A 26,405-nucleotide genomic window follows, 5' to 3' on the forward strand; every position below is an offset into this window, starting at 1 on the left:
AATTGAGACAAAGACTCCATAATGAGAACAAAACTGTATCAAGCACTATTTCAGCAAAAATTGAAAAATCAAAAGTGATAATATTTCTGAAGTAATGGCTATGTTGAAAAGAGTAAATACCATCAAATGCATCTATTTTCCTGTCAAGTGCTATAATGAGACTGGCAGAAAAACAAGATGCCACATTAATCCTCTCTTAAAGGCTGTTGCCTTTTCTTCCATCAATTTACTACTCCTATCATTTAGGAATATCAATAAACTCCCAAAGAGAAGCTCTGGCAGTTGTTAACATTGTCATTTTGTATTTTCCTTCTCCTACAAAGACTTAAGTCACTTGCTATCTCTCTCTGTAGTAATGCACACTGCAAAGAATTGAGCATAAGCCCTTACCCCAAATCCTCAGTTTGAATGGTTTTATCAACTACAAGCAGTTCTGAAGCCCCTAAGGAAAGCAATAACAACTTGTGTCACACCAGCTTGCCTTTTTTTAATCCCAGATTATCACAACTGAATATGTTTATTGGAAATGGTTTCCTTTTCTTGCTTTCCCCATGTTCCCACAGCCTATTGTTAATTGCCCTTGTGTGTTAGTCAGGAAAGCTGTTTAATTTGTGGCACTCAGGCTAAGCTGTGCAACCTTGGAAAAATAACAATTTCCTTGCACCTCAGCTTTCTTATTTGTGAACTGCCATGTTGTTAGAGGGAACTGTTAGATGATAAAATTAAATAACATGTAAGAAAAGGGAAACATATTCAGAAACCTAGGATTGACACAGTTTTAAATATTATTTCAAAATTGAGCTATAACTCACAAACTGAAATTCATCCAATTTAAAGTGCTTTATTCAATATTTTTAGTACATTTTCAGAGTTTTGCAAGGATGACCAGAACCTAATTTTAGAACATTTAATCCCCCCAACAGAAAAACTGTTAACAGTTACTACCCATTATTCCTCCCACCTTGCTTCAGAACTCACCTCCCCTCTTCCCTACCTCTCTAGCCCTAGGAAACCACTCATCTATTTCCTGTGCATAGTTGTCCAGTATTGACAGTTCATATACAACGAATCATAAAATGTGGTCTCTGTGATTAGCCTCTTGCTTTACTTAATATTCTACAGCATCATCTATGACATAGCATTTATCAACACCCCAATCCTTCTTACTGTTATTATTTCCTTGTGTGGATATAACATTTATTTTTCACAAAATCTAATCACAGTTGATAAACACTGTTTTTACTTTTTGATTGCTATGAATAATGCCTGTATTTACATCCACATGCAAGTTCTTATGTAAACATGTTTTTATTTCTCTTGACTAGATAACTGCAGTACTGCAGGGTCATATGGTAACTTTATATTAAACATTTTGAAAAACTGTCAAAATGTTTTTCAAAGTGTCTATGCTGCTTCACATTCTTACCAGTAATTTATGAGCTGAAATTTCCCCTCCATATCATTGATAACAGCTATTATTTTGTCTTTTATTCAAGTCATCTGAGTTGATGTAAACCACTAGCTCACTGCAGATGTGATTTCCCTGACCCTAATGACTTAGAATTTTGAAAATTTTTTCATGTGCTCATTGGCCATTTGTACCTCTTATTTGAATAAATGTCTATAAAGATTTATTCCATTTTTAATTAGGTTATCTGTTTTTAAATTCTAATTTTTTGAGAAGCAGAGAGAGAGAGAGAGAGAGCGAGTGAGCGAGCTGCTATACACTTGTTCACTCTCAGATAGCCACAATGGCCCCAAGCTAGGGCCAAAGCCAGAACTCAACTCAGGCATTCTACTTGGGTGGCAGGAACCCACCTAGCTGAGCTATTGTAGCTGCCTCCAGAGGTCTGCATTAGCAGGAATGTGGAGTCAGGAGACAGAGTCATGTACTAAACCCAGGCTTTTGGGTGAGGCACAGGTATCTTAACCGGTGTCTGAACTATTAGGTCAAATGCCTGACCCATTTGTCTTTTTGACTGGTAAACATTGTTTATATACAATCTGTAGACAATACCTTTCAGACAAATCATGTGCAAATATTTTCTCCCATTCTGCGTTATCTTCTCACTGTCTTAGAATGTGTGCTTTGAAACTAAACATCTTTAATCCTGAGGAAATCTGATTTTTCTCTTTGTTGTTTTGTTGCCCTTGCTTTTGGTACCATACCTAAGAAAACAGTACCTAATCTACAGTCACAAAAGTTTAAACTATAAAATTCTTAGAAAAGACAATATAGGAGTAATCTGTTACATTTAGGTTTACAATCCATTTTAATTTTGTATATAGTACAAGGTAGATGTTTAAATTTTGCATGTGTACCTCTAGTTCTCTCTGCACCATTTATTGGCACATAATAAGAGCTGCAAAATTTTAAACTGTTTGTTAGTACTTCCATCATTAATACAGATATTACTTTATCACAAGATATCCTGTTAGGGCAGCAACACAGTATTTATATATAAACTGACATCATTCTCTCTAAGCCTCTTAAAGGAAAATACTAGAAAACACACTAAATGGAATCACTGAGGAATAACACAAATCTCATGAATCTTAAAAATCTGTGAGTGAGGTCCTACACCCCCTCCTGCATTTGAAGCGCTTCAGAAAGTATGAGCCTGCCACAAATGAGCTGGTAAATACTGACGCAGGAAATTCTACTGAATCATTCCTTCCCTTGGGAAAATATAAAAATGTTTCAGCCTGTCAACCAAGGCCTTTTGCAATCTGGCCCAAACTTCCTCTTGACCATTATTCCCTAACTTCGGCCCTGGCCTGCCACACTCAGTGGACCGTTGCCCCTACTCTAAGAGTCTATATATCTAAGATAACATTGGATGTCTTGAAAATCCATGGATTTTCATAGACTCCTTCCTTCCCTGAGAATGATCCTTTCTTGTCTTTTCCCCAGTCTCTCTGCCCATCACAGATACACACAGATACTCTCGCAGTCATTGCCTTTTACTTAGTAATATCCAGTGCTTTTATATGACTTCTCCGGATTCCCTAAAGTGCAGCAAAGAGCGCTACCTCTTTAGTTCATCTGTAATGGAGTAAATCACTTCTCTTGCTTTATCTCATTGTGTACTAGATTCCTTTAAAATTGCCATGGAAAATGGAATTATAAATTTATTTTCATGTGAACGTTTTGAATTCCATGCATGGTTTCTCATAATATACACTTTCTGCAAATTTTAAAATTTTTTTATTAATATAAAGATAACAATTTCATGTATTTCATAGAACTGTAAGCTTCTTGAAAACCTCATATATATGAATTCCAGAATTCTTTGCACCAAAATACACTTATCTTTTAATTCTGCCTTTCCCCATTTTATAGTATGCTCGTTTATACTGTTAAATAAATTGTAATGCTTGCTTCTTAAATGTAATTTTCTTCTTCATTCTTCTAGTAATCTGTTGAATTTGAGTACAAAAGAGAATTCATCCCACCCCATAACAAATGGGAAACTTCACAGTCTTCTGCATCCGCCTATTCTTCTTTCTTGAAAGTAGCTCACTGGATGCAATGTTCAAAAAAGCAGCATTCAAAATACCCCCATACAATTTTACTTTGAAGCAGGTGTTCCTGACATACAACTACACTTAAACCCTGAATTTATCATGAGACTAACCATGAATCACAGCTATCTATCCCTATGAAAACACTTGGCTTTAGAGAACAGTCTGAGAGAAGCTATCTGGGGATGGGGTGAGAAGCAACACAGAGGTATGCAGTAACTTTTTTCTTGAGCAATGTTTATGAAGGTTTCTTATTTTTTAGGGTCGAGGAGCCTTAAAATGATTAACTGGAGCACATGAAACTAGGGCCCTTTCAAAACTATTATTTAACTTCACTGATGATCAGAATATCAAAGTGGAAAATAGATGAATTTATAAATAATGTAGTTTATTCCAGAGTCTTTGTTGATCTGTTTACCCAGAGATGATAACTCCCTGCTTTGTCAGCCACTTACCTTTGTACATATCTCAATGTTTGTACTTTTTTCACTGAATTTCGATCATTTAATTAGAGGACTCTCTTTGCTCTGTGAGACAAATGTCATTATTAACTCACTGTCCCTCACAGAATTCACGGCAAATAGTAGACTTTTAATTCTTTAATTCATTAAAGATGAATGAATAAATAGATGCTATGTTAGCTGTGTAACTTGGAGCAAATCACTTTTAATCTCTCCAGACCTGAGCTGTCTGGTACAATAGCCACTAGCTACAATGTGACCAGTAAGCCCTTACAGGCATCCCACATGGCTGCTGATGTGAGTACAGGCTGGTTTACTTCCTATCCAGCTCCCTTCCAATGTGCTTGGAAAAGCAGTGAAAGATGGCCCAAGACCTTGAGCCCTTGCACCCACATGAGAGATTGGGATGGAGTTCCAGGCTGCTGGCTTTGGCCTGGCCCAGACCAAGCTGTTGTGGCCTTTTGGGGGAGTGAACCAGTGGATAGAAGATTTCTCTCTCTCTCTCTCTCTCTCTCTCTCTCTCTCTCTCTCTTTCTGTAACTCTTCCTTTCAAATAAATAAATATAAATAAATAAATCTTCAAAGAAATGTAGCTATATGTGTCATGTATCATTTGATATTGAATACTTGATACAAAAACTAAAATGCAAAATACCTATATAAGAATAACCAAGTAGCCTAGCATGAAAATGCCTATGCCCCAAAACAGAGTTCCTAAGTTTGACTCTCAGCTCCAGTTCCTGGCTCCATTTTCCATTTTCCTGAATGCATACCATGGGAGGTAATGGTGAAGATCAAGTAATTGAGCTTCTATCACTCATGTGAAATATCTGGATTGTGTTCCTTGCTCCTGGCTTCAGCCAGATTCAGCTCTGATCATTGTGGTCTTTTTGGGGAGTGAACCACTGAATGGGAGCTGTTTTTTTCCTCACATATTTAAATTAATGAAATAACTCACTAATAAAGTTTTCACATTGACAGCATGTTAAAATAATAACATCTGGGGTATATTACATAAAATACACTATTTAAATTATTTCACCTGCATCTCATTATATTTTTCACTTATTTAGAAATAATTATGGATTCCCAAGAATTCATAAGAATATTACACAGAGGTTCTGAGCACCCTTCACCAAATTTTCCCCAGTGGTATCATCTTATATAACTACTACAGTACAATATTAAAATCAGAACATCAGGAAACGGATATTTATACCATCTACAATCCTTATTCATATTTTACTGGTTTTATATGCACATACTGGATTGTATGAGCATGTGTGTGAGAGGGTGGGAGAGAGTTTTGTGCAATTTTATTCCATGTTTAGCTGCATAAAATTACTACTACCATCAAGATATTGATGTATACCATGATATTTCAATGCAGGTATAGAATATATATGGAGGTGGTAGGTAGAGGGAGTCAGATAATGGGTACTAAAACCCAGATGGAAATTATAGGCTCTGGTGCTATTATTATTCCTCTTTCATAAGTGATGCATGCCCTGATAGTTATGGTTTCATTTCTGATATTTTAAGATATATGTTCTTTTATCTTTTTGTTAATTTATTTTTTATTTAGTAAATATAAATTTTCAAAGTACAGTTTATGGATTACAATGGCTTCCTCCCCCCCAATAATTTCCCTCCCACTCACACCCCTCCCATCTCCCGCTCCCTCTCCCATTCCATTCACATCAAGATTCATTTTCAATTCTCTTTATATATAGAAGATCAATTCAGTATATATTAAGTAAAGATTTCATCAGTTTGCACCCACACAGAAGCACAAAGTGTAAAATACTGTTTCAGTACTAGTTATAGCATTAATTCACATTGGACAACACACTAAGGACGGATCCCACATGAGAAGTAAGTACACAGTGACTCCTGTTGTTGACTTAACAATTTGACATTCTTATTTATGGCGTCAGTAATCTCCCTAGGCTCTAGTCATGAGTTGCCAAGGCTATGGAAGCCTTTTGAGTTTGCCGACTTCGATCTTATTCCGACAGGGTCATAGTCAAAGTGGAAGTTCTCTCTTCCCTTCAGAGAAAGTTACCTCCCTCTTTGATGGGCCCGTTCTTTCCACTGGGATCTCACTCGCAGAGATCTTTCATTTAGGTCTTCTTTTTTGTTTTTACAGGGTGTCTTGGCTTTCCATGCCTGAAATACTCTCATGGGCTCTTCAGCCATATCTGAATGCCTTAAGGGCTGATTCTGAGGCCAGAGTGCTATTTAGGACATCTGCCATTCTATGAGTCTACTGTGTATCCCGCTTCCCATGATGGATCGTTCTCTCCCTTTCTGATTCTATTAGCTAGTGTTAGCATGCATTAATGGTATTTTCCCATTGGGGCTGAAATATCCTTGGTTCTTCATACACTGATTTTAAATTCTGTCTTGGACATTCAATGTATTATGAGACTTTGTATGTTATTTATGTATTCTGTTTTTAATGATTTATTTATTTATTTGAAAGGCAGAGTTACAGAGACAGAGAAATGATAAAGAGAGAGATTGTCCATCCATGGGATCATACCCCAAATTGGCACAAAGATCAGAGCTGGGCCGGTCCAAAGCCAAGGAGCCAGGAACTTCTTCCAGGTCTCCCACATGGGTACAGGGGCCCAAGCACTTGGGCCATCCTCTGCTGCTTTCCCAGGTACATTAGCAGGGAGCTAGATCAGAAGTGGAGCAGCTGGGACTTGAATTGGTGCCCATAAGGGATGCTGGCACCACCAGTGGTGGCTTTACCTGCTATACCACAGCACCAGCCCCTGTATTCTATTTTAGCAGTGATCCATTGTCACTATCTTGGTAAGGACAGTTGGGCCCAGCTTCTTTACTATCAGGCAGGTATGAAAGGTGAAGTTCCCCATTCAGTCTACACATACAGTGTTTAGAGAGTATGGGAGGTATTGGCACTGTGACATAACAGGTAAAGCTGCCACCTGCAGTGCAAACATCACATATGGGCACTCGTTCAAGTCACAGCTGCTCTACTTTCGATCCAGCTTCCTGCTAATGAAACTGGAAAAACAGTAGAAGATGGCCCAAGTGCTTGGGCCCCTGCACCCATGTGGGAGACCTGGAGGAAAGTCCTGGCTCCTGGCTTCAGATCAGCCCAGCTCAAGCCATTGCAGCCATTTGGGGACTGAACCAGTAGATAAAAGATCTCTTTCCCTCTGCCTCTGCCTCTGCCTCTGCCATTCAAATAAAAATATTTTTAAAAAGGAAGCTTAATTAATTCCTTCTGGGTGTGTATGGAAATGCAGTCATCCCACGTGGTTTCTACTTGACATGATGGGAGGTAGTGGTATGCAAAGAACCATCTCATTACTTCTGAGAAGTGCTGAAAATTTAGTTTCTAAATTTTGTCTCATTGCACACCACACAGTGGGAAGACAGAGGAGCATCTCATCACCAGTAGATGAAGGCAGAAATCTAGGCTACCCACTTGACCTCTGCTGATAGGAACAGAATGGTGTGCAGTGATGTATGAGTAGGGAAGTGTGGAGAATCCCACAGGAGTCCCAAAAGAGTTATGGAGCACTGCTAAGCCAAAAGGAAAGAGAAAAAACAAAACCAATATTGAGTTACTTAAGCTAAGGCTGCAAAGCAAAACCAAAATGGAGTTACTTAAGCAAAGGCCACTAAGCACCAGGAACTGCCCAGACGATCTGTCAGAACAGACACGAGTGGTGGAGCCTGATAAGGACAGGAGGATATTACATCATAAGGAGAAGCCAACCAGCTGACTACTACATTACTTCACCCACACGACTGCACCACGATTGGCCACACCCAGAAGACCACCATTGGTCACACCCAAACGCCAACATATGGTTGGTGACACCCCAATAGATGAGCCTGTGATTGGTGACACCCCAATAGATGAGCCTGTGATTGGTGACACTCTAGAAAACACCACCCACCTACTCCACAGGGGGATAAAAAGGCAAGCCTCACAACTGCTCACCCCTCAGGGACCATGGCTCAGTGTGAGTGATGGTCAAGTGGATCCACCTCATCTTGCTGAAACTCTGCCCAAGTCTTTGCTAACCAAAACTCTGCTTGCCACTCCACTGAATCCAACCTCGCCTGGACATCCCAGCCGCTGCCAGAGGTGACATTGGAGCTGGACCAGACTTCTTAGCTGTGACTTCTCCAACCCTTCACCATCAAGCCTACTGCCCGGAGTGCCGGCCATCTCACAACTACTGCCATAGTGACTTCTGAGATCCGTCTCTGAGTGGTAACAGGGACTTTGGACTCTGGACTTTTCATGACTGTGATACGAACATTGAGAATGCAGCACTGGTATTACACCCTTAGCCATGAGTGTTTAGATAGATTATGCTTTCGATGCTTCATACATGTTACTATTGCTGGATATTTTTAGAGATTGTCTTACTCCTAGATGTGTGTTATGACCTGTGGACTAATAACATATTGAGTGGTACTGACCTTTACATGTGTGAATTGAATATATATATTGAGTGGTACTGAACAATAAATTATATTGAAAACACTTTCATGATTCTGTGTGATTTTTCCCCATGCTCCGTCCAACACGTTGCATTAGGCTTGTCAAGCTGCGTGGCAAGTGGCGCTCACGACAAGATGTTACTGTCAAAAATGTTTCTTTCTTGTTCAGCTGCTCATTTCCTGGACTTTTTGCCTAAGAACAAGTTTTTCTCATGCATTTCAATTTGGGGGAGGGGCTACGTGTATATGTGTTTCTGGGTTGCAGGCTTGTCCAGCACCCACTCTAGGGTATATGGGTTGAAGAAAGAAAACCCAGGAACTCACCATTGTGTCATTCCTGAAATGCTGAAGTGCCTGAGTGGTTTGCCTTCTTCCCCTCATATTTCAGAGTCTTACATTTGTTATATATGTATCCAGAATTTAACCTATATTTGGCAGATAGAATAGGGAGAAATGTGTCTATGCCATGATGACCCAAATGAGAAGTGTCCTCCTATCTTTTTGTAAAAATGTGCCTACAACAAAGTTTAAAATTTTATTTGTGACTTACCTCAAATGTTTGCCTTTTCAGTTTATGCTTCTGGTGTCTTTTCCAAGAATTCTTTGTGCTAATCACTTGCAGTGTTTCTGCTATGTTTTTCTTCAGTAATTTGATGGTTTTAGATCTTATATTTCGATCCTTGATCCATTTTGAATTGATTTTGTATAGAGTATAAGGTAGGATCCTTTTTTCATGTTTCTTCATGCAGAGATTCAATTTTCTCAACATCATTTCTTGAAGCTATCATCCTTTCTCCAGGGATTGACTTCAGCTCACATGTCAAAGGTTAGTTAGTTGTAGATGTGTGGATTGATTTCCAGGGTCTCTGGACTGTTTCATTGCTTAACATATCTATTCTTGTGCCAGTACCAAGCTGTTTTGATTACAATTGCCCTGTAATATTCTTGAAATTGGGTACTGTGATGCCGCCAATTTTATTTCTATTGTTTAGGAGTATTTTAGCTATTCCTACTCTCTTTTGATTCCTAGTGAACTTGGAACTAATTGCTATAAAGTCCTCAACACTGATTTCATTGTATTCCATAAATTTTGATATGTTGTGCTCTCATCTTGGTTTGTTTCTCCTTTGATTTCTTCTATGACTTGCTGTTCATTCAGGATCATGTTGTTTGCCTACATGTGTTTTCATATTTTCTAAAGATTCTTAAGTTGTTGATTTCATCTTCATTCCATTGTCCATTTGGTCAACTGTGTAGCCTAGTCCTCTTGTTTCTCCCATCCAAATACTAACCAGGCCCAATCCTGCTTGGCTTCCAAGATCGGGCTTGTTCAGGTGGTATGGCTGTAGACTAATTCTCTTCTTTCTTTAGTTGATTTTTTATCTAGTTGATCTACCTATTGACAAAAATTGGGGTGCTGAGGCCCCCCATTATTATTGTATTGAAGCCCATTTCTCCACCTATACCCATTAATATTTGTTTTAAAAATAGCCAAGTGCCATAGCATTGGGTGGATATACATTTACTACAGTCACATCTTCCTGTTGAGTTGGTCCCTCAATCACTACCTAATGTCCTTCTTAGTCTCTTTAACAGTTTTTATATTAAAGTCTTTTTTTGTCTGATATTTATATGGCTACTCCTGCTCTTTTCCTATTTTCCATTCACATAGAATATCATTTTCCGTAATCTCAACTTTCAGTCTGTATGTATCTTTATTGGTGAGGTATTTCATATAGGCAGCAAATGGATGTGTCTTGCTTTTTAATCCCCTCAGTGAATCTGTATCTTTTAATTGGAGAATTTAGGCCATTTACATTCACCATAATTCTTGGTAAGTAACAACTTGGTCCTGCCATTTTCCCATAAGTATTCCTATTATTTGAGTTTCCTTCCATGTTGCTATCTTTCTCTCTTTTTGTGTGTTGCACATCCTTAAGTACCAATTGTAAGGTTGGATGAGTTTTAACAAATTCTTTCAATTTCTGTGGGTTTTTTGGGAAAGTTTTTATTTCACTTTCATTGATAAATGAGAGCTTTGCAGGGTATTCTGGATTGACAGTTTCTTTTCTTTTAGCACTTGGACTATGTCTCTCCATTTTCTCATAGACCATAGGGTTTCTGATGAGAAATCAGCTGTCAATCTTAATAAAGATCCTTTGAAAGTAATCCAGAATTTCTCTCATGCACATTTTAGGGTCTTTTCTTTGTGTTTTACTTTTCAAATTTGACTATAATGTGTCATGGTGAAGATCTTTTCTGGTCATGTGTATTAGGAGTTCTATCTGCTTCCTGTACTCAGATGCTCCTATCTCTCTCCAAATTAGGAATGTTTCATGCTATTATTTCACTGAATAGATCCTCTTTTCTCTCTTTCTACACCTTCAGGAACTCCTGAGACATGTATTATTTGGTCATTTGACAGTATCCCATAGATCCCAAACATTATATTCAGTTTTCCTAATGTTTTCTTCCCTTTTTTCTGTCTGAGATATTTCTAAGGATTTGTCTTCTAGTTTGGATATTCTTTCCCCTGCCTCACTCAGTCTGTTGTTGATGCTTTTCACTTATTTTTTATTTGACATATAGAATACTTCATTTATAATATGCAAGTTTGATTTCTCTTCAATCTCTCTACCTCCTAGCAGAATTTCTCATCCAAGTCATGTATGGATTTATTTAACTCATACATTTATTTCTATGTTTGAGTAATCTTATAATCATTCTTTTGAAATGATTTTGAGGCATTTCTTCAATCTCTTCATTTTCACATTCTAATGTTGAAGTAGTGATGTATTCCTTTTGGGTAGGCATACTGTCTTCCTTGTTCTTGTTTCTTGAAGTTTTACTCTTTTTTTATAGGCATTTGTGGAAACATCTGTTGGTTTTCTCCTCTAATGGCTTTTACTTTGAAATATGTCTCTGTGGCTTAATGGAGTGGATATCCAGAGGTGTGTGCTGCATAGGACCAGGGAGCTCTGGTGAGTTCTATAGTGTAGGGCAAGAGCCCAGAATGACACACCAACTGGGTGTGGTAGATCTCCTCTACAGTCAGCAAGGGGAAGGGTATGATCACATCTGTGGTCCCGATCCACAGCCTCAGTTCCTTTCTGTCAAGGTGAGCCAACTGCCCAGGGTAAGCACACATTGGTTACACACCCCACCCATGCAGGCACATGAGCTACACAAATGATCTACATGCTCCTCCGTGTGAGCACAGAACCCTCTGCAATGACCCACCCCAGGGAGTCAGTGAATTCTGAACCTCTGAAGCCAGACACACAGTGATTGTCCAAAGATACAGCCACACCCAACACCCTATTGCACAGGCACATAATTCCCACAGTCATGATGTGCAGAGTACTGACAATCACAGGGAGCAGGGTATCCACTCAGCCCCATGAACCACTCCTCATCCACAGAAAGAGCTGCAGCATTCCTAGAGCCAGCTGCCTGCCTGATAGAAGCTGGCCAGTGCTCCACGTTGCCAAATTGAGTCCAGGTGTTTTGACAGTCCGAGGAGGGGAACACTTCACAGGCCTAAGTGGGTTCCCCATCAGACTCAAGGTTAGTGGGGACTGCAGATTTATTCCTATGTAAAATCCCATAATTGTAAGGGTTCTTGTTCGGCTTCCCCATACTATACAGACTGTGTTGATAATTCTATTGCTCTCTCTATTTATCTACATCAGAGTTACCAGAAATCAAATAGTCCTGAAAAGGCCTCAAAATATAGGAAAAGGCTAATTGAAGGTTATCACCTTTTTTATATCAATGGCAACGTGTCAACACTTCCATAGAAAGTGGTTAGTAAGCAAGAATTTCTCCAAAAGAACTTATTTCAAGTGTTAATCAGCTTGTATAATCCTTTACTGTTTATTCTGAAAGGAGAATTAATTACCTCATAGCCTTGCTTCTTCATATACCTACATAACGCATATTCCCTTCTCTGTAGAGAATAAACTAAATTTGACAGAGGAAGGTTTAATGCAGAGCTAAAAATAGCACTGTAATCTCCTTGAAAGAACTCTCAGCATTCCCCTCCCTCCTTTTAAACTTTCCTTTTCTGAAACTGCTAATGAATGGTTCTTGTATCCTTGCGATTTTCTTCTTCATCCTACATCCTCCCACATATTTTGAAAGACTATTAAAGTTCATTTTCTTCTAATATTCATGATTAGAAATTTTTTAAAAACCTGCTGGGTCCTTAACAACAATTCCGATAATATGCCCATGAAATCATGGTTTCTTGGATGCCTGTTTTAAAAATTAAGACAGTATCTTTGAATCTTAGGTACAAAAAGTAATGTTCCCACTCCACCACTAAAAAGTTCCCCCTTGTTCTAGTGTTCTCTCACCCCAATTGCCTCCTTTGCAAAATGCGTTTTTCGATCACTCCACGAAACAGGCCTTCTAGAAGAAGGTCATTGTTGATTTGGTCCTGTCAAATTCAGTAGTTCATTTGCCTCCTTTCTTTAAGGATTGTACACTGTTTACCATATTTCCTTCACAAGTTCTCTTGCCTCATTTCTCGTGATGTCACTGCTGTCTTCTGATTCTTTTGAAACACTCTTGCCTTTTCACCTGACTTCTGGCCTCTGTGTTATCTAATCACGTGAAATTTTTAGTTTCTTAAGATATTCTTAAACCTGTCTCTCATTATTCTCTGTTTCTTAGCAATATTCATTTTCACAGTTTCGACTGTAACTTCTATACTGATTATTCTCAAACCTCTCTTCCTATGTTCTCATCTGAACTACAGTCCCAAAACCCCAGGCTCATTTAGAATTTCTACTGATATCTCCTCACACCACCAGACACTGCACCTGACTAAAAGCAAAATCCTCTGATTCGTAGTCTTTTACTGTACCCACACATGGCAGAAAAAGTCAAGTGTTTCTCTCAGGTCTCTTATAAGCACAAGCAAATCCTATTTATGAACACTCTGCTTTCATAACCTAATTGCCTCCCATATGCCCCATTTCCTAAAATCATCACCTTGGGGATTAGGATATCAACAAATGAATTTTGGGGGGATACAAACCTTTATATTACACTATTTTTATATTTTATTTTATTTAATGAACATAAATTTCCAAAGTACAGCTTATGGATTACAATAGCTTCCCCTCCCATAACTTCCCTCCCACCCACAACACTCCCCTCTCCCATTCCCTCTCCCCTTCCATTCACATCAAGATTAATTTTCAATTATCTTTATATACAGAAGATCAATTTAGCATATATTAAGTAAAGATTTCAACAGTTTGCACCCACACAGAAACACAAAGTGTAAAATACTATTTGAGTACCAGTTATAGCATTAATTAAACACCTAAGAGTAATTGTGTATTAATTACAGAGTTCAACCAATAGTTTTAAGTAGAACATAAAAAATACTAAAAGGGTAAAGTATTAAGTTCTTTTTTTCTGTTTCTTTTTCTTTTGTTTGTTATATAGTTTTTTTTTATTTAATCAATGTGAATTTACAAACTGCAACTTTTGTATTGTTGTGGCTTCCCCCCCCCACAAACTCCCTCCCTCCCGTGGCCCTCCCCTCTCCCATCCCGCCCTTCATCGAGTTTCATTTTCAATTACCTTCATATACTGAAGATCAACTTAGTATATACTAAGCAAGGATTTCAACAGGCTGTACTCACACAACCGCACAAGGTATAGGGTATTGTTCGACTAGTAGTGTTGTTTTTAAGTTTCATAGTAAAACACATTAAGGACAGAGATCCTACGTGGGGAGCCTGTACCCAGTGACTCCCGTTGTTGATTTAACAATTGGCACTCTTATTTATGATGTCAGCAATCACCCGAGACTTGCTATGAGCTGTCTAGGCTATGGAAGCCCCTTGAGTTCACCGACTCTGAACTTGTTTAGTCAAGGCCGTATCACAGTGGAGGTTCCTTCCTCCCTTCGGAGAAAGGCGCCTCTCTCCTTGATGGCCTGTTCCTTCTGCTGGGGTCTTGTTCACCAGGATCTTTCATTTAGATTGTTTTTTGCCACCATGTCATGGCTTTCCATGCCTGTATATTACACTATTTTTTATAGCAGTGCTTACAAGTACTTGATTTTAACATACCAGTAAGATTTTAAGTTTTATTTTGGCTACTGGCAAAATACTGTGCCCTAGGAAAGATCTTTTAAAAATCATTTGTGATCTTCAAAAGGATATTTTACAACATACAGGAGGGAATAATATTAGAATAAAGAAATTTAAATTGGGGGCTGGCGCTGTGGCATAGTGCTCACAGTGCTGGCACCCCATATGGGTGCTGGTTTGAGTCCCGGCTGCTCCTCTTCCTATCCAGCCCTCTGCTATGGCCTGGGAAAGCAGTGGAAGATGGCCAAGTCCTTGGGCCCCTGCACCCATGTAGGAGACCCAGAAGAAGCTCTTGGCTCCAGGCTTCAGATCTGCGCAGCTCTAGCCATTGCAGCCATCTGGGGAGTGAGCCAGCAGATGGAAGACCTATCTGTCTGTCAGTCTGTCTCTCTCTCTTTCTCTGCCTCTCAAATACATAAATAAATCTTAATTTTTTTAAATAATTAAATTGAATAAATTTAGATTTGTGGAAAAAATTATCCTTAATTTCTTTCATTTTGACATAGGTCAGAGTAAACGACCAGGGATATTGTTAGGCATTTGGAACCTCCATAATTGTCTCCCACACCTATTATTTATATAACATAGACAATTGTTATTTGGAGAGTTTCTCCTATGAATCAATCACATAGCTTTGTGTGTGTGCTTGTGTGAAATGAGTACTAGTATCTCCATCTACAGTTAGCAAAACTAAGGCATAAGAAGTTTAGAACTTTCTCAAGGACTCACAATGAAGAAATGGTTCAAGTGAGATTTGAACCCAGTTATTTAGGCTCTCATTTGCTTGAGTGCCTCCCCACACTAAGGACTCTACAGGGTAGCACAGTCCTGTGTACAAAATAAACACACCAATAAGTGAATGATGACGACACCTTTTGCTACAATAGCCACATCTTAAGTGATGTTATGATAGATACATTTCATCCAAATATATATATATACATATATGTGTGTATATATGTGCATATATATATATATATACACATACCCAGAGAGTTCAGTCTGTAAGAATATCTTGGCATTAACTTAGCAAAAGGAAAACTGGGGGAAATTAGAATAACTGAAAAGTATTGCACCAGGCATCCCTCTAAGCAAAGTGTTGAAGACTGCCTTAAATATACTCTCATCACCTTTCTCCTTCCTTGGTATAAAACTTACCCATCTTTAAGAAAAACTCAGTCCCTTCCTTCTTTGCCTCCCTATGCCCTATAATAATCTCTTATCCCACTATGTCACTAGGAATCCTCTAAATGACGATTTTGCACTTTTTGTCTTCTGTTTTTTCAAGAGCATGTTAATAAGGTACCAAGCTACAAGCCACAACGTTATATATCTAATGGGAAAATTTCAGACACACAAGATAAATTCATTTTAGAGATACATGGAGAAAAGAATATCATTGTACTGGGCCTTAATTTAGGTGACCAATGGTTTTCCTAACTGATAAGGTCAATTACAATAGTCACAAATAACTCTGAAAGGACACTTCCTCTCAGTATCTGCAATAACCATGTAAATCTTTTGATAGTTTAGTTTCAACCTAGTAACTCGCCATCATAATGGGTCCCATGTTAAAGTGTACTGCTTTGTACTCAGACTTTACAACTAGCCCTCTACCAACAGTACAGCCTTCCTTCATTTCACTTTCATGAACTCTGCTGCTCTTTCTTATCACCCACATAAACCACAGAAGTAGAAGCAAGTCACTTCACGGTATCTGAGGAACACTCCTTGTCCACAAGGCAAGAAATGGTTTCAGAGTTACACTCTCCATGATTTGAGCAGCCCTAGCAGAGTCCAGAACTATTTTAATACATCAATTTCATTGTCTCTATAGGAAAGAACAGTATGACCTCCAATACCTCCAACATTTCTAATATTCCATTGTTTGCTAACATCATGCTTTGTTCAAAGTAAAGATAAAAGCAAAAAAACTAGACATAAAAACACACTCTTCATCATGTAAAAAATCACATTTCACTAAACAAATTTCATTTTTGAATAATTAATGAATTAGAAGACATTGGGAATGCTTTAAAAACTCCTAGTATAATCCGTGAAGTACAGAGGAATTTTGATATGATTTGTTCAAAATACATCTAGTTGAGCCAAATGGGAAAAAAAAAAAAAACCCACATTGGTTAAATAATCTGTATTTATCCAGAGCAGTGTTTTCCAAATTATATTACAGCAAAGTAACTAGTTGTACAAAATGTTAATAAGAATTACATTTAAACAGGAACAGGGCCTTTGAGGGTTACCTGGATTTAGGGGCTCACTTGTGAAAAACAGAATACACAGAGGGAGAAAGAATTTCCCAGTGGCCAAAACCTGAGTAACACTACTTAACCACGTAACTGATGTTAATATTACCAGTAATGGGCCATGCTGTTATCAGGCGCCACCTCCTCAATATAATGGCATGAGGAGGACACTATGTGATTTTTTTTTCCTGTAAATTCAATGTCCTAGTCTAATCATAATAAATGACATCATGCATACTCAATGTGAAGAACATTCTGCAAAAAGTTTGATCATTATTTCTCAAAAGTGGCAAGATTATGAAAATAAAGTCTGAGAAAGCCTCACAAACCACATGTGAGAACCAAATGCAGTGTGGGCTTCTGGTCCTCCGGGATTCTGCCCAGGGCCTTTGCAGGCACTTGGGGAATGAACCATCAGATGGAAGTTCCTTTGTTTCCCCTCCCCTTCCAACTCTCTCAAATAATAAATAATTTTTAAAAGAAAAATACATCAATATAAAGCTAGTAATATAAAGTCTGGAGCTTAGTTAATTATCAAGAGTGATTTCCTATAGTTGACAAATATTTCATGATAACAGAAGGTGACAACAATTAGAGGAAGCTGAAACTGGTTAAGGGGTATATGGGAACTCTGCTGCACTCTCTGTGTAACTGTTCTAGAAATCTAACATTATTCCCAAGAAAAAAATCTCCGTGAAAAACAGATAAGGAGTTCCACTGGGAATTTCATTTGGGAAACTCTGGGTTAAATGACTCATTTTCTTCAAGGCTTGTAATTATCAAAGCTTCTATAATATCTACCGAGAGCTGTTGCTTTAACAGGGGCTATGCAGTACTGTATCTCACAAATATATTTAGCCAGCAACCTTTACTCTTTCTTCGAAAAGCATCTTTCAGGAAAAATGACACAGAGAAGGTTTCTCCCACCTGTCACAGACTTCTATTTGATACTGTTTAAATTTTAGTCAACAATTTTGGCCAAAGAGAAAAAGATGCTATGGCTACTGAATTTGCAGAACACTTAAAACTAGAATATAATATATATGAGAGAATAATTATTAAAATCACAATAGGACATATCAATGAAAATAAATTAGATACATACTCTACTCTTAGTTAAGCAAATGTTAATTATTTGCATTTATTTGAAAGGTAGGGGGAGAGAGAGAAAGAGGGAGGGAGAGAGATCAATCTCCCATTCACTGGTTCACTCCCCAAATGCTTGCAACGACCAGGCTAGACCAAGCTGAAGCCATCAACCTAAAACTCACCCAGATCTTCCACATGGGGATCCATGACCAACACTCTTGAGCTATGAGCTAACTCCTAGGGGTACATCAGCATGAACAGGGAGCAGAGCCAGGACACAAACTCAGGCATTATGACACTGACACAGCATGCACACTTATCAAGTGGTGGTTTAACTGTTGCACCCAACAATTGCCTCTAATTAAACAAATGTACAACAAAATAATCAACACAGTAAGTACAGGTTAAAAAAAAAGAGAACTTAAATACCAGTGTTGTTACTGTGAGCAGTTTTGTGTTTTAGGATTCCTTAGGTCAATTAGTAGAACTATCAAGTTCACTGAAGATATCCTAATACTGGAATTCATTTCTTTGTTTAGTTCTTGGTGTTATAAAAGATATGTAAGATCCTGGGAACAAAATGATGCACATCTTAGAAACCATGTCATAGACCATGATGCTGAAGTAACTGGGACTATTACCCTGATAAAGAGAAACCTGAAGGGGATTAAACAGTGGTAAGTACATGGGATTACAGGGGGAACTGAACCTATTCTGTGTCATTTCGGCAGTCAGAACAAAGACCTAAGGATGCAACAGGCAGCGCATTTCAATTCAATATTACCTTTGTAACGGCCACATAATCGGGTGGGCAGCCCCGTGATGAACAAAGCCCCCTGACCTCTAGAGCTATGTGGTGTTTTAAGAATTATTTTATTTATATGAAAGGCAAAATTACAAAGAGATGAGGGTGGGGGGATATCTTACACATCTGCTAATGATTACAAAGCCCCCAGATGGCTACAAAGGCCAGAGTTGGGCCAGGCTGAAGCCAGGAGTCAGGAACTTCTCCCAGGTCTCCCATGTGGGTGGCAGGGACCCAAGTACTTAGGCCATCTCACGCTGATTTCCCAGGCACATTAGCAGGGAGCTGGATCAGAAGTGGGGCAGCTGAGACATGAACCAGAGCCCACACAGGATGCCGCCGTTGCAGGTGGTGGCTTAACCTGCTGAGCCACAACACCAGCCCCTGGAACCGTTTTATCTTTTTTAAGATTTATTTTTATTTAGTGGTAAAAGAGAGAGAGCCAGAGAGAGAGAGAAGTCTTCCATCCACTGCTTCACTCCCCTAATGGCCACAAGTGCCAGAACTGAGCTGATCCGAAGCCAGGAGCATCTTCCAGGTCTCCCACACAGGGGCAGGAACCCAAGGACTCAGGCCATCTTCCACCACTTTCCCAGGCCATAGCAGAGAGCTGGATTGGAAGTGGAGCAGCCAGGACTCGAACCAGCGCCCCTATGGAATGCCAGCACTGTGGGCTGGGACTTTAAACTGCTGCATCACAGCGCCAGCCCTGGAACTGTTTTAATATAAGTTAAATGCCGCAAGTCCAGATCGCTACCATGGTTTTTTCCACATTGTACCTAATAAATGACTTACACATAACCTTGCATTGCTAAGATCTTAGTAGCTATGAAATCATATGGAAGGGGAAAAAAGGGGCGCTAAGAAAAGTGCCAAGCCCTGCTTCAAGGCTTCTCCTAAGCTGAGTCATAACTAATTCCAGGAAATTGAATGAAGCACCCAGGGCACAAAAATTAATGAGGCACTCACTCCCAGGGTGCTATAAGCGCCTGCAGGGCCACTCCCTAAGAGTGAGTATCTCTTTAAATACTACATCATCAATGCCTGCTTACATCACTTGGTCCTGGCTTTGTGATTGGTCAAACTGCCAAGGCCCTCCCCCTGTGCCCTCTGTAACTGCTGTCTGTTGCTACGGAGCCTGCGGACAGAGAGGCCACAAACCTGACTTCTCAACCGGTGTGCTGCCCGCAGACATGCTCTCTTCTAACCGTATGTAGGCCAAAGGCCAGCGCCGGTACCACCACAATATGCCGTGGACCCCAGAGCAGAAGAGGGCACAGCCTAATTCAGGAGATCTTGGGGCCCGCCAAAATGGCGGGGTTGGCAGAGGCCGAGGCAGGGCCAGAGACGGTGGCGGTGGTGGCAGCAGCTGGAGGGGCCCTGCTAGTGATTTGGGGGCCTCAGGCTCCTACGAACCACCCCTCTGCTTTAAACTGAAAAACAACGTGGTTGGTGCCATAGTTGGTCGCGGTGGATCAAAATTAAAAGATCTACAACGCGTGACAAACACTAAAATAAAAATTGTAAAGGGGGACTTTGACTCAGAAATAAAAATTTTTGGCAGTAGTGACATGAAAGAAAAGGCCAAAGCAGATATAGACGCTGTGGTTAGAAGACAAGAAAGGTACATCTCAGAATCCAGTGTTGGCCCTGCCACATCCCAGTCCTCTGTAACAAGCTGCTCAAGTTCAGGCAACACCGCTCGAGAAGCTCGGCCATTGTTAGATTGGGACCAAATTCGTATGCAATTTGTAGAGTGGGAGAAACGGAAGTGGGCAGATTTACCACCAATTAAGAAAAACTTTTATATAGAATCAGAAGCTACAAGCTCAATGTCTAAAATACAAGTAGATGAATGGCGAAAGGAAAATTTTAACATAACCTGTGAAGATTTGAGAGATGGTGAAAAGCGCCCAATTCCCAAACCAACTTGTACATTTGAGGATGCGTTCGCGCAGTATCCTGAGCTTATGAGAAACATAAAGAAGGCAAGTTTTCAAAAGCCAACGCCAATTCAGTCACAGGCGTGGCCAGTTATTCTACAAGGGATAGATCTTATAGGGGTAGCCCAAACTGGAACTGGTAAAACACTCTCCTACTTAATGCCTGGGTTTATTCATCTTGATTCTCAACCAACATCTAGAGAAGAAAGGAATGGACCTGGCATGCTAGTCCTTACACCCACTAGAGAACTAGCTCTTCAAGTAGAAAGTGAATGTTCTAAGTACTCGTATAAAGGTTTTAAAAGTAGTTGCATATATGGTGGTGGAAATAGAAGGGGACAAATAGAAGACATTGCCAAAGGTGTAGATATCATTATTGCAACTCCTGGAAGATTGAATGATCTACAACTGAATAACCATGTCAACCTAAGAAGCATAACCTATTTGGTCTTGGATGAGGCAGATAAAATGCTGGATCTGGGCTTTGAACATCAAATAATGAAGATTTTACTAGATGTGCGCCCAGACCGGCAGACCGTTATGACAAGTGCAACTTGGCCGGATGCCATCCGCCGACTTGCACACTCCTACCTGAAAGACCCTATGATGGTTTACGTTGGTACTCTAGATCTGGTTGCTGTAAGTACAGTGCAGCAGAATGTAATTGTGACTACAGAAGAAGAAAAACGTGCTCTTGTACAAGAATTCCTAGAGAACATGACACCCAGAGACAAAGTCATCGTGTTTGTCAGCCGAAAAATCACTGCTGATGACTTAGCAAGCGATTTGGGCATCCAAGGCATACCCATAGAGTCACTGCATGGTGATAGAGAACAAAGTGATCGAGAGCAAGCTCTAGAAGACTTCAGAACCGGAAAGGTGAAGATACTCATCGCAACTGATTTAGCGTCCCGGGGTCTTGATGTTAATGACATCACACATGTCTACAACTATGACTTCCCACGAAATATTGAAGAATATGTACACAGGATAGGACGTACTGGAAGAGCGGGAAAGGTTGGAACATCGATTACCCTTGTTACTCCAAATGATGCAAAGATCGCTGATGAACTGATTAAAATTTTGGAACGAGCAAATCAAAATGTCCCTGAAGATCTTGCAAAAATGGCAGAAGGATACAAGTTCCATAAGAAAAGCAGCACAGAAAAAAACTTCAAAGTGTTTCGAGGAAAATATAAGAACTTTTATTAATATTTACAGACACTTAAACGATTATTAGAAGATTCAAGGCATTGCGTAAAGTGTTCAAGAGGAAACATACTGGCAGTTTGAAGATGCAATGTGTTCTTAGATAATGCTGCTTGGTTTTCAATATTGTGCATGTTCTTCAATAAAAATATTAAAAAGAGCGAGATTGTCTATATGGTGAGAATTTAAATGTTATATGTTGGTTAAAATCTAGTTTATTTTATAACTTGCCATGACCATCTGTCTTCTCTAAAAGACTTGGTAGAAAATAACAATGGTGTTTTTCTTAATTTAAAATAGTTGTACTTAATTGAAACATAGCTTTCTTTTTTAAGGTTTATTTATTTATTTGAAAGGTAGAGTTACAGAGACAGAGAAGGAGAGACAGAGCAATCTTCCATCCACTGGATTGCTCCCCAAATGGCTGCAATGGCCAGGGCTGTACCAGTCTGAAGCCAGGAGCCAGGAGCTTCTTTTGGGTCTCCCACAGGGGTGCAGGGGCCCAGATACTGGGGCCATCCTCCATTGCTTTCCCAGGTACACTAGTGGGAGAAAAATCACAAGTGGAGTCACTGGGACTCAAGCCGGCACCCATATGGGATGCCAGCACTGCAGGCTGCAGCTTAATCCATTGAGCCATGGTGCCAACCCCAAGAATAGCTTTCACGGAGCTCATCCCAATCAAAATATCCTCTCCCCCTATTGGTTGGTTCCACAACAATCCCTAAAATATGTCTCTACTTTTCTCTATTTTCTTCACTTCATTAGAAAATAAGGGCTAAATCTTCTAGAAGATTTACATAATTTTATTTTATCACACATAGGTAACCAACAGAGCAGAGTGTGTGACTCATTAGGAATAAGATCCTTACAGGAATTCTATCACTAATCATTAGTTCAAATTTTGCTTTCCTTAGGCCTCAATTTTCTGATGCATAAAATGGTATATTACATGGCTATAATAAATAACTTGAGTGTTTCCTTAACCTCTAAAATTCTATGGTATTAAAACTAAAATGGTTTATCCCCATCATATATTGACATTTTATTGTCTGATCTAAGGAAATTCTATCTTGGTACAACAAATTCAACAAGAAAGCTCTTTTAATGACTAGAATAATATATTCTGCATTTTTAATTCATTCTTGTAATGCAATTGGAAGATTTTAATTATTTGCTTTTTCTTTCATATTTTATTTCAATTAGTATTGAAAAGATACTCACATGAAGGAAAAATGAATGTGAAAGAAAAAAAAATTTTAGTGCAAAATTTCATTTTTTAATTGAATTTTTTTATTTAGTAAATATAAATTTCCAAAGTACAGTTTATGGATTACAATGGCTTCCCCCCCCATAATTTCCCTCGCACTCGCACACCTCCCATCTCCCGCTCCCTCTCCCATTCCATTCACATCAACATTCATTTTCAATTCTCTTTATATACAGAAGATTGATTTAGTATATAGTAAGTGAAGATTTCATCAGTTTGCACCCACACAGAAACACAAAGTATAAAATACTGTTTCAGTACTAGTGATAGCATTACTTCACATTGGACAACACATTAGGGACAGATCCCACATGAAAAGTAAGTACACAGTGACTCCTGTTGTTGAGTTAACAATTTGACACTCTTGTTTATGGCGTCAGTAATCTCCCTAGGCTCTTGTCATGAGTTGCCAAGGCTATGGAAGCCTTTTGAGTTCGCTGACTTCGATCCTATTCCAACAGGGTCATAGTCAAAGTGGAAGTTCTCTCCTCCCTTCAGAGAAAGTTACCTCCCTCTTTGATGGGCCCGTTCTTTCCACTGGGATCTCACTTGCAGAGATCTTTCATTTAGGTCTTTTTTTTTTTTTTTCCAGAGTGTCTTGGCTTTCCATGCCTAAAATACTCTCATGGGCTCTTCAGCCATATCTGAATGCCTTAAGGGCTGATTCTGAGGCCAGAGTGCTATTTAGGACATCTGCCATTCTATGAGTCTGCTGTGTATCCCACTTCCCATGATGGATGGTTCTCTCCCTTTCTTATTCTATCAGTTAGTATTAGCAGACACTAGTCTTGTTTGCGTGATCCCTTTGACTCTTAGATCTATCAATGTGATCAATTGTGAACTGAAATTGATCACCTGGACTAGTGAGATGGCATTCGTACATGCCACCTTGATGGGATTGTATTGGAATCCCCTGGCACCATTCGGGGCAAGTCCGATTGAGTATGTCCCAAATTGTACATCACCTCCCTCTCTTATTCCCACTCTTATATTTAACAGGGATCACTTTTCAGTTAAAATTTAAACACCTAAGAATAATTGTGTGTTAATTACAGAGTTCAACCAATAGTACTAGAACAAAACAAAACAAAAAAACACTAAAATGGATAAAGTATTACATTGTACATCAACAGTCAGGACAAGAGCTGATCAGGTCACTGTTTCTCATAGTGTCCATTTCACTTCAACAATTTTCCCCTTTGGTGCTCATTTAGTTGTCGCCGATCATGGAGTACATACGATATTTGTCACTTTGGGACTGGCCTATTTCACTCAGCATGATGTTTTCCAAATTCCTCCATCTTGTTGCAAATGACCGGATTTCGTTGTTTTTGACTGCTGTATAGTATTCTATAGAGTACATGTCCCATAATTTCTTTATCCAGTCTACCGTTGATGGGCATTTGGGTTGGTTCCAGGTCTTAGCTATTGTGATTTGAGCTGCAATAAACATTAAGGTGCAGACAGCTTTTTTGTTTGCCAATTTCATTTCCTTTGGGTAAATTCCAAGGAGTGGGATGGCTGGGTTGAGTGGTAGGGTTATATTCAGGTTTCTGAGGAATCTCCAGACTGACTTCCATAGTGGCTTAACCAGTTTGCATTCCCACCAACAGTGGGTTAGTGTCCCTTATTCCCCACACCCTCGCCAGCATCTATTGTTGGTAGATTTCTGAATGTGAGCCATTCTAACCGGGGTGAGGTGAAACCTCATTGTGGTTTTGATTTGGATTTCCCTGATTGCTAGTGATCTTGAACATTTTTTCATGTGTCTGTTGGCCATTTGGATTTCCTCTTTTGAAAAATGTCTATTGAGGTCCTTGGCCCATCTCTTAAGTGGGTTGTTTTTTTGATGTTGTAGAGTTTCTTGATTTCTTTGTAGATTCTGGTTATCAACCCTTTATCTATTGCACAGTTTGCAAATATTTTTTCCCATTCTGTCGGTTGCCTCTTCACTTTCCTGACTGTTTCTTTTGCAGTGCAGAAACTTCTCAATTTGATTGAATCCCAAATGTTAATTTTGGTTTTGACTGCCTGTGCCTCCAGGGTCTTTTCTAGGAAGTCTTTGCCCATACCTATATCTTGCAGGGTTTTTCCAATGCTCTCTAATAATGTGATGGTGTCAGGTCGTAGATTTAAGTCTTTAATCCATGTTGAGTGAATGTTTGTATAAGGTGAAAGGTAGGGCTCTTGCTTCATGCTTCTGCACGTGGAAATCCAATTTTCCCTGCACCATTTATTGAATAGACTGTCCTTACTCCAGGGATTGGTTTTAGATCCTTGATCAAATATGAGTTGGTTGTAGATGTTTGGGTTGATTTCTGGTGTTTCAATTCTGTTCCATTGGTCTATCCATCTGTTTCTGTACCAGTACCGTGCTGTTTTGATAACAACTGCCATGTACTATGTCCTGAAATCTGGTATTGTGATGCCTCCAGCTTTGTTTTTGTTGTACAAGATTGCATTAGCTATTCGAGGTCTCCTATGTCTCCATATGAATTTCAGCATCATTTTTTCCAGGTCTGAGAAGAATGTCTTCAGTATCTTGATTGGTATCGCATTGAATCTGTAAATTGCTTTGGGAGCATGGACATTTTGATTTATTGATTCTTCCCATCGATGAGCATGGAAGATTTTTCCATTTCTTGGTATCCTCTTCTATTTCTTTCTTTAAGGTTTTGTAATTTTCATCGTAGAGATCTTTAACGTCCTTGGTTAACTTCATTCCAAGGTATTTGGTTGTTTTTGTAGCTATTGTGAATGGGATTGATCTTAGAAGTTCTTCCTCAGCCGTGGCATTGTCTGTGTATACAAAGGCTGTTGATTTTTGTGCATTGATTTTATATCCTGCCACTTTGTCAAACTCTTCCATGAGTTCCAATAGTCTCTTAGTAGAGTTCTTTGGGTCCCCTAAGTAAAGAATCATATCATCTGCAAAGAGGGATAGTTTGACTTCTTCCTTCCCAATTTGTATCCCTTTAATTTCTTTTTCTTGCCTAATAGCTCTGGCTAAAACTTCCAGAACTATATTGAATAGCAGTGGTGAGAGTGGGCATCCCTGTCTGGTACCAGATCTCAGTGGAAATGCTTCCAACTTTTCCCCATTCAATAGGATGTTGGCCATGGGTTTTAAATAAATTGCTTTGATTGTGTTGAGGAATGTTCCTTCTATACCCAATTTGCTTAGAGTTTTCATCATGAAAGGGTGTTGTATTTTATCAAATGCTTTCTCGGC

General features: G+C 39.2%; 1 protein-coding gene and 1 long non-coding RNA gene across 2 annotated transcripts in view; one reads left to right on the forward strand and one right to left on the reverse strand.

Annotated features, from left to right (window-relative positions):
* The window catches only part of LOC127484919 (uncharacterized), a 695,554-nt gene that overhangs the window by 284,898 nt on the left and 384,251 nt on the right, over nucleotides 1-26,405 (reverse strand). The window lies entirely within an intron of this gene.
* Nucleotides 18,581-22,969, forward strand: DDX53 (DEAD-box helicase 53). Its single transcript, XM_002719959.5, has one exon. The coding sequence runs from the start codon at nucleotides 19,999-20,001 to the stop codon at nucleotides 21,904-21,906; it is 1,908 nt and encodes a 635-aa protein (XP_002720005.2). The 5' UTR covers nucleotides 18,581-19,998; the 3' UTR covers nucleotides 21,907-22,969.

The sequence above is a fragment of the Oryctolagus cuniculus genome, chromosome X (assembly GCF_964237555.1).
Source record: "Oryctolagus cuniculus chromosome X, mOryCun1.1, whole genome shotgun sequence".
Taxonomy (NCBI): domain Eukaryota; kingdom Metazoa; phylum Chordata; class Mammalia; order Lagomorpha; family Leporidae; genus Oryctolagus; species Oryctolagus cuniculus.

Bases quoted from the DNA above. Each gene is read 5' to 3' on its own strand.
- DDX53 (XM_002719959.5), top strand. From the start codon at position 19,999: ATGCCGTGGACCCCAGAGCAGAAGAGGGCACAGCCTAATTCAGGAGAT.